This window comes from Hyaena hyaena, unplaced genomic scaffold (assembly GCF_003009895.1).
Source record: "Hyaena hyaena isolate Hyena2069 unplaced genomic scaffold, ASM300989v1 scaffold_10, whole genome shotgun sequence".
NCBI lineage: Eukaryota > Metazoa > Chordata > Mammalia > Carnivora > Hyaenidae > Hyaena > Hyaena hyaena.
In genome coordinates, this window is record NW_024080642.1 from 2,016,326 (window position 1) to 2,025,938 (window position 9,613).

Sequence of the window (9,613 nt, forward strand, 5' to 3'; positions counted from 1 at the left end):
CCAGGCACTGAGCTGGCAGTCAGCACAGAGCCCGACGCGGGGCTCGAACCCACAAACCGAGAGATCATGACCTAAGCGAAAGTCGGACACTTAACCGACTAAGCCACCCAGGCGCCCCAAATGTTTGTTTATTTCTAGGAGAGAGAGAGAGAGAGACAGCGTGAGCAGGGGAGGGTCAGAGAGAGGGAGTCACAGACTCTGAAACAGGCTCCAGGCTCTGAGCTGGCAGTCAGCACAGAGCCCGACGCGGGGCTCGAACCCACGAACCGTGAGATCATGACCTAAGGGAAAGTCGGTCACTTAACCGACTAAGCCACCCAGGCGCCCCTGATAATGGAAGCTTCTGAAGAGAATGATATCCTCCAAGAGAGGGTCTCGTCATTAATATTTTCTTTTACAGTGTAAGTTTCATAAAGTGCACAAATCTTAAGTGTATATCTCAATAGATAGATTTCTACATATGCACATATCCACGCATATGTACAATGACAACCCAGATCAGCCAGGTATAGAACGCTTCCAACACTCAGAGGACTCACCTGTGCCCCCTCCCACTAGTGCCTGTTAACCAATCTGACATCCATGGTGAGTTTTTTTTAATTTTTAAAATTTACATTCAAGTTAGTATATAGTGCAACAATGACTTCAGGAGTAGATTCCTTAATGCCCCTTACCCGTTTAGCCCCCCCCCCCAAACCCCTGCAGTAACCCTCTGTTCTCCATATGTAAGTCTCATGTTTTTGTCCCCCTCCCTGTTTTTATATTATTTTTGCTTCCCTTCCCTTATGGTCATCTGTTTTGTATCTTAAAGTCCTCATTGGGGCGCCTGGGTGGCTCAGTTGGTTAAGCATCTGACTTCAGCTCAGGTCATGACCTCATGGTTCGTGGGTTCAAGCCTGCATCGTGCTCTGTGCTGACAGCCAGCTCAGAGCCTGGAGCCTGTTTCAGATTCTGTGTCTCCCTCTCTCTCTGACCCTCCCCTGTTCATCCTATCTCTCTCTCTCTAAAAAATAAATAAAACATTTTTAAAAAAGTCTTTAAAAAAAGTCCTCATATGAGTGAAGTCATATGATATTTGTCTTTCTCTAGCTAATTTTGATTAGCATAATACCCTCTAGTTCTATCCTTGTAGTCGCAAATGGCAAGATTTCATTCTTTTTGATTGAAGAGTAATACTTGATTGTGTATGTGTATACATATGTGTATATGTACATACATATACACATATATATACATTATATACCACATCTTTATCCATTCATTCATCCATGGACATTTGGGCTCTCTCCATACGTTGGCTGTTGTTGATAGTGCTGCTATACACATTGAGGTGCATGTGCCCCTTCAAAACAGCATACTTGTATCCCTTGGATAAATACCTAGTAGTGGAATTGCTGGGTCATAGGGTACTTCTATTTTTAATTTTTTAGGGAAACTCCATACTGTTTTCCAGAGTGGCTGCACCAGTGTGCATTCCCACCAGCAGTGCAAAAGAGATCCTCTTTCTCTGCATCCTCACCAACATCTATTGTTGCCTGAGTTGTTCATGTTAGCCATTCTGACAGGTGTGAGGTGGTATCTTAGTGTGGTTTTGGTTTGTATTTCCCCGATGATAAGTGATGTTGAGCGTTTTTTCATGTGTTGGTTGGCCATCTGGATGTCTTCTTTAGGGAAGTGTCTATTCATGTCTTTTGCCCATTTCCTCACTGGATTATTTGTTTTTTGGGGTGTTGAGTTTGATGAATTCTTTATTGATTTTGGATACTAAACCTTTATCTGATATGTTGTTTGCAAATATCTTCTCCCATTCCATTGATTATCTTTTATTTATTTATTTATTTTATTTATTTCTAGGATAGAGAGAGACAGCGTGAACAGGGGAGGGTCAGAGAGAGAGGGAGATACAGACTCTGAAACAGGCTCCAGGCTCTGAGCTGGCAGTCAGCACAGAGCCCGACGCGGGGCTCGAACCCACGAACCGCGAGATCATGACCTAAGCAAAAGTCGGACGCTTAACCGACTAAGCCACCCAGGCGCCCCTCCATTGGTTATCTTTTAGTTTTGCTGATTGTTTCCTTCTCTGTGCAGAAGCTTTTTATCTTGATGAGGTCCCAATATTTCATTTTTGCTTTTGTTTCTGTTGCCTCAGGAGATGTAGTGAGTAAGAAGTTGCTGTGGCTGAGGTCAAAGAGGTTTTTGCCTGCTTTCTCCTCGAGAATTTTGATGGCTTCTTGTCTTATGTTTAGGTCTTTCATCCATTTTGAGTTTATTTTTGTGTATGGTGTAAGAAAGTGGTCCAGATTCAGTTTTCTGCATGTTGCTGTCCAGTTTTCCCAGCACCCCTTGCTGAAGAGATTGTCTTTATTCCATTGGATATTCTTTCCTGCTTTGTCAAAGCTTAGTTGGCCATATGTTTGTGGGTCCATTTCTGGGTTCTCTAGTCTGTTCCATTGATCTGAGTGTCTGTTTTTGTGCCACCACAGTGAGTTTTAAAGATCAAATGAAAGACTAAAAGAAATGTCAAGTTTTCTGAGGTGCACCATAGGACTCGAGACTCGAGCACTTTTTCTCTGGCCCTAGGGTTCCTTAACTAGAAGGTGTGCTCAACTAAGGATTCTGAGACTCAATGGGCATTATTCAAACACATTTTTTTTTTTTCCTGCTGTACTGGGTTTTCTCTAGCATGTGGTTTTTTCTTTCTCCCTTTCTTTTCTTTCTTTCATCTCTTCAAGAGCTCCTTGAGTTGATATTTTAACATACTTGTGATCAGAGTAAGTGAAATAATACATAAGGAATTTCAAACAGTGCACATAGTAATTGGGTACATAGAAGCACTAGATAAGATAGTTATTATATTGAAATATAGAGGAAACAAAAGAAGGCTTTGCCATTATTGTTATAATTCTTTTTTCTTTAAAAAATTTTTTAATGTTTTTTATTTATTTCTGAGAGAGAGAGACAGCTTGAGTAGAGGAGGGTTAGAGAGAGGGAGACACAGAAGCCGAAGCAGACTCCGGGCTCTGAGCTAGCTGTCAGCACAGAGCCCGACACAGAGCTCGAACTCAGGAACCATGAGATCATGACCTGAGCTTAACCGACTGAGCCACCGGGCTCATTGTTATAATAATTCTAAGAGCAAGATAAACATAGGTGCTAAATCTGAAAATAAGTAAGGAGTGTATAGTTGAGTTGATTTAAAAATCATAGGTATCTATCCCCAAATTTACCTTGAAATGAAAGGTTAAAATCTCTCAGCTGGCTGAGCCCCTTGGTCCTAAATAAATTTAGCAAATGCCTTTTGTTATTCTGTCATGAATTTTTTAATTGAATGCTTATTATTTTCCAGGCACCGTTGTAAGTTCCTAGATATCTAGTGAACACAGCAAATATTCCCTATCCATCTGGAGCTTACTATCTAGTGACATTCCTACTCTTACTCTTTACACAGGCTGGGGATTTTTCTATTACAAGGAAATTTCATATTTATTTTACATCCCTGAGTTTCCTCCCCTCTCTCATGTCTTAATGCTGAGTGATCAAGGAATGAAGCTGAAGCCAACCTTTGCCTCAATTCTTGAGACCCGTCGTGTAAAATGTGAAAGAGGAAAAAAAAAAAGAAAGACACAGAGGTGGAATATGGTTAATTGCTAAGCTTATTCCCCTTTCATAAATCACAAGGTGCTAATGCAAATGTTGAAATAAACAGGTCTAGCAAGAACTCCTGCTTTTTTTTTTTTTTTTTACCGTCTTCCAGAACTTAAAAAGAACCGAGCCATGTAGTTATTATTTTAGGTTTAGTAATTATACCGAGAATGTCACTTCCAAGTCAAGTTGTCTGATGGTTCCCTTAGAAATGCAAACTTGCTCGGGCAATGGTTTAAGGAGGGTCTACACCTTATTGATTTATTTCTTTAACTCCCAAACTTTTCAATACCAAGCTCCCCTCTTCTAAAAAAAAAAAAAAAAAAAATACTTTCTGATACCCACCCAGGGCCATGTGTTTTGAAAAGACCTTGTCTACAAAGGCATAATAATTATTTAAATAATGAAGAGGTCTTCCTATTTTAAAATCAATCAGCCAATTAGAATCTCTAATTGGCTAAATCTCTAATCGTGAAAAACCGGTGTTTTATGACACTGGCTTACTAAGTCTGGCAGAAAGCAAAGCCCTAGTGTTAAGGCTATCTGATCAGTTTCAGCGTCCCCCGTACGATTTTGATTACTGATCTTTTGAAATGTTTACTTTTGTAAAGCGAAGACAAAGGACCGCAGCGGAATAAAAGGAGACAATATTCCTTAGAAACGAGTTTCACGCCTTTCAGGTAACCCCTCTGGGCCCTGGGAGGCGCTTTCTCGCATCCCCGCCCACGTCTAGCGTGGCGCGCGCCCAGCCCCGCCCCCACACTGGCCCCGCCCCTCCATCCAGTCCACGTGAGTCCTTCAGCGCCGGAGGGGTGCTCCGCGGAAACCCCACAGTCCGCCTCGGAAATGTGACAGCCGCCGCCAGAGCCGGAGGGCGGTCTCCAACGGCAGCGGCGGCGGAAGCGGAAAAGGCGGGACCTTAGGGCTCACGTTGCGTCAGCACGTGCGAGCGCTCCGAGCCAGGTGTCGGAAGGCGGAGGTGGTCGCCTGGTGCACGCGTCGGCGGTTGAGAGGCTCGCCGGGTGACCTGTGGCGTTGTGCCCTCATGGCGGAGATAATTCAGGAACGCGTAGAAGATCGACTTCCCGAATTGGAACAGCTGGAGCGTGTTGGATTGTTCAACCAGTCGGAGATAAGGTGAGAAAAAGCTGAGGAAGGGGGAGAAGAGCCGCGACGCACTGAGGGGAGGGGAGGGGAGAAGCGGGGTGGGGGAGGGTTGCCGGGGCACCTAATTGCATTTCGTTTTTCTAACGTGGCCGAAGCCCGTTTTTAGGTTCTGTTGCTGCCCAGAATTTCTCATTCGTCGCACGGTGGGTTCCCTCCCCCACCAAGCATCTGGCCCTTCTTAGGGGAGCCAGGTCTTGGGGCGTTAAAGGGGACAAAACCAGGATCCCCGCCCGTCGGGAGCTACCTGCCTTGTGTGTGCGGGGGGGGGGGGGGGGGGGGACCACCATTTCGCGTACGGTTAGCTAGTTGTGCTAAGAGTGCAAACAGCGGTGGAAGCCCGGCGTCGATACGTCTTTCGAATAAGCCTCGAAGACGGGGGCCGTGTAATTCAGTCTGGTTGGTATTCCACCCCGGGGCTTAGCCAACGGCGTCTGGCGCGAGGTTGGCTTTTCGTAATTTGTTAGAATCAAGTTTAATATATTTTTTAAGGGTTTCCTGTGACTTGCTGTTTTTTTGTTTTTTGTTTTTTTACAATGGCTGTGAACGTAGTAATGTAACGATGGGGAGTCCTTGAAGTAAACGTACGTTAGTGATCTAGAGTGGATTCAGAAAGTATTTTTAAAAAAATTTTTTTAATGTTTTATTTATTTTTAGGGGAGAGAGAGAGCGTGAGCAGGGGAGGGTCAGCGAGAGAGGGAGTCACAGACTCTGAAACAGGCTCCAGGCTCTGAGCTGGCAGTCAGCACAGAGCCCGACGCGGGGCTCGAACCCACGAACCGCGAGATCATGACCCAAGCGAAAGTCGGACGCTTAACCGACTAAGCCACCCAGGGGCCCCTCAAAAAGTATTTTTTAAAAATGTTTGTTTTTGAGAGACGGTAGGGGGAGGAGGGGTAGAGAGAGGGAAAGAGGATCCCAGGGGGCTCCGTGGTGTCAGTGCAGAGCCCAATGCCAGGCTCTAACCTAACAACGTGGGATTATGACCTGAGCCAAAATCGGGAGTCCAGCGTTTAACCCACTGAGCCACCCAGGTGTTCCAGCAGTGTGGACTCATAGTGTTAAGTCCGTGTTACTATTCCCACCAACTAGAGGCAGTAATTGGCCTTGCACATCTTGCATTAAATTCTCCTGATACTACACGTTGTGTTCTCTCTTTAGGTAAATAGTGAATCGTTTCCCAGGAGTCTTTTGTAGTGTTAATAAACCTTTCTAGGTAGACACAGTACAGAGGACCAGGGTTGTTTTTTTTTGTTTTTTTTTTTTTAATCTGAGTCTTGAAAACTCAGAAGGAACTTATGGAAGGTACTTGGTTATTGTTAAAACCTAAGAGACCTGAATTTGGAGGAAAAGAAACCTTTACTAATCTCGCATACAAATAACGTAAAGTACTTAACGTTATTTGCTTTACTGGTGGGAATGTCAATGGTCCTGGCAGTTGACTAAGATGGTTTTAATGAAAATTTTAAAATAATGGGGCACCTGGGTGGCTTAGTTGGTTGAGCATTCGACTTCCGCTCAGGTCATGATTTCAGGTCATGATTTCACGGCTTGTGGCCTGGAGCCTGCTTCCAGTTCTGTCTCCTTCTCTCTAACCCCCCCCCCCCCCCCCCCCCCCCCCCGTCTCTCACGAAAATAAAAAAAAAAAAAACCATCCTGATGCCCCTAAGCACATAGAAGTAATCAGGTAAAAGAATACTTATAAAGGATAGTTAATTTGGGAATTTCAGGTTTTGGATGTGTTTTAAATATATTAAAAATAAACGTAAAACCCCAAAGTTATTGAACTTATGCTCTTCTCAACTGTTATATCTTAAAATGGTTTTCTCAGGGCTATCATTAGGAAGGCTTCGAATCTGGAATACAGAATACAGCGAAGAGCTCTTTTTAAGGATGACTTTATCAATTATGTTCAAGTAAGTAAATAAGTTCATTACTTTTTAGTCCCCTCACAATTTTTAAATCAATTCTAGAATGGTGAGCTTGATTCAGTTGTTTGCAAAATTCTAGGATTGTTGATTAAACGGGTAATTTTTTTTTTTTTCTTAATTTATTTCTGAGAGAGAGACAGCATCATCAGGGGAGGGTCAGAGAGAGGGAGACACAGAATCTGAAACAGGCTCCAGGCTCTGAGCTGGCTGTCAGCACAGAGCCCGACGCGGGGCTCGAACCCACTGTGAGATCATGACCTGAGCCGAAGTTGGACGCTTAACCCACTGAGCCACCCAGGCACACCTAAATGGGTAATTTTTGAACAGGAATAGAAATGGTTTGGGAATAACATTGCCCCACTAAGGCTTTCATCCTTGGCAAACTGAAATCTCTTTTTTCCTTATATAGTGTTAATAGACCAGAAAGTGCCAAAGGTACTGTGTATTAGGATTTCAGCAAGAGAATTGACATACCATTTCTTGTGGGGAGAAATAAAGGAGAGTGAGTTTGACGATGGTTGGAAAGTTATATATGTGTCTGTAAGTCGGCTTCCTTAGAGATACGCAAATTTTTCAGCAGTATAAATAAATGGGAGAGTTGAGTGAATATTAAATATACACGCTAGACTAATTTTCAGGTGGAGAATAGCCAGTATGTTAGGTAACAAAATCTGGACCTAGTGGTAAGATGCAGTGTTACAAGACTGAAGGTTTTCTGAGTTTAGATTGAAAAACCAGCAACAGGTGAACAAGTGAGACCTGGCTCTGAATCTTGTACTTGGAAGACGTTTGAGAGCTCGTAGTAGGTTGTGTGTTGAGTGTACTTCAGTAATAAATTTTAAAAAGTAAAGAGGAAAATAATGGATGTTAACAAAAATAGAGTGTTGGGTAATCTAGTTGAGTGGAGAGCACTATATAGTAGGCATTCAGGAGGTGTGTGTTTGAAAAAAGTGTTTTCCACTTATAACAGACCATATCTGGAGCATTGTGTTAGGCTTGAGACTGCATTTTAAGAAGGACTTTGAGGGGTCAGTTAAAAGGAAGCCAGGATGGAAATCTTGTTCTAGGAGGAATTCTTGAAAGAACATAAATAGTCATGTTTATCCTGAAGGAGACCTGAGAAGTGGCAGATAATTCCACTCTTCAAATATTTGAAGAAGTACCTGTGGATTAGGTTGATTAGAGGGCGTTACTGAAATAAGTAAATTAAACACACGCTCCCTGATGTACATACTCCTATCTCCACCCCGTGCACACAACCGTCACAACCCATATGGACTTGCTATGAGATGTAAGTGGCATGTTAAATCAATGAGCTTCTGGTTATCCACTTTGAGGAGATAAAATTAGATTCCTCTCATGTAACACAAAACGAAGTTCCTGCTAAATGGAAAAGCTAAATTTGGGGAAAACTTTGTATCTCTATGAGAAATATTAAAGAGGGGCGCCTGGGTGGCTCGGTCGGTTGGGCGTCTGACTTTGGCTCAGGTCGTGATCTCACAGTTCGTGGGTTCGAGCCCCGCATGGGGGTCTGTGCTGACAGCTCAGAGCCTGGAGCCTGCTTCCGATTCTGTGTGTCCCTCTCTCTCTCTCTGCCCCGTCCCCTGCTTGTATCTGTCTCAAAAATAAATGTTAAAAAAAAACGAGTAGGCAAGGTTTTCTAAAATGAGACTGTGAAAAAAAGGTACCACAGTAAAAAGAAAAGCCACAGAACGGAGAAAATAATTTTGGTGTGTGTGTGTATGTACACACATGCATGTATATGTTTAGATTTATATATTTATTTTGAGAGAGAACGTGCGCACCCGCGCCAGTGGTAGGGGCAGAGAGAGAGGAGAGCGAGAATCCCAAGCAGCTCCACACTGTCTGCGCAGAGCCCAGTGTGAGGCTCAGACTCAAACCAGGAGATCATGACCTGAGCTGAAATCAAGAGTCCCAACGTTTAACTGACTGAACCATTCAGTCAGGTGCCCCGCAGCACATAGATTTTGAATTTAGAATATCTAAAGAACTACACATTCAGAAGAAAATGACAACTGTGAAAAATGAAAACAACAGAAAAATATGAAAATGCAGTTCACAAAAGGGAAACACCATTCATCGCTCAACTTATGAAAAGAATGTTAGCCTTATTAGTAATCAGGCAAACATAGGTGAGAATTACAGTGTGGTACTGCTTTATATCCATCATGTTATCAGATACTGGTAAAGACTGATGTTAATATTTAATTGGTACAACCACTTCGGGGAGCAACTTAGTAATATCCCATGAAGTTGAAAAAGTGCATATTTTATGACCTAGCAATTTCAGTCAGTCATATATTAAATATTGAGTACTTGGTATGTACACAGCACTGATCTGATCCAATGGGATACAATAATAAACTAAGACAAAAACCATTTCTTTGAGGAGGTTTCATATTAATTGCATTTTTTTTTTTTTTTTTGAGAGAGGGTGTGCCAGCAGGGGAGAGGGAGAGAGAAGAGATGCCCGAGCAGGCTCCGTGCTCACTATAGAGCCCGGCATGCAGCTCCATCCCACAACCCTGGGATCGTGACCCAAGCTAAAATCAAGAGTCGAATGCTCAACTGACTGAGCCACTCAAATGCCCCACAGTATTTTGTAATAGAAAAATTAGAGGGGTGCCTGGGTGGCTCATTCAGTTTTGTCTGACGCTTGATTTCGGCTTAGGTCATGATCTCATGGTTTATGGCATCAGGCTCCCCATCTGGTTCTGTGTTGACAGTGAGGAACCTGCTTGGGATTCTCTCTCTCTCTCCCTCCTCTCTCCCTCCTCTCTCCCTCCTCTCTCCCTCCTCTCTCCCTCCTCTCTCCCTCCTCTCTCCCTCTCCTCTCTCTCTCTCTCCTCTCTCTC

At 43.4% G+C, this 9,613-nt stretch overlaps 1 protein-coding gene across 1 annotated transcript in view; it reads left to right on the forward strand.

The window, feature by feature from the left end:
• Positions 1-4,491: 4,491 nt before the first annotated feature.
• The window catches only part of UTP6 (UTP6 small subunit processome component), a 31,650-nt gene continuing 26,528 nt past the window's right edge, over positions 4,492-9,613 (forward strand). The window contains exons 1-2 of the mRNA XM_039253701.1: positions 4,492-4,779; positions 6,638-6,722. Of these exons, the coding sequence (XP_039109632.1) occupies positions 4,688-4,779; positions 6,638-6,722 (177 nt within the window). The 5' untranslated portion in view covers positions 4,492-4,687. The remainder of the gene's footprint in view (positions 4,780-6,637; positions 6,723-9,613) is intronic.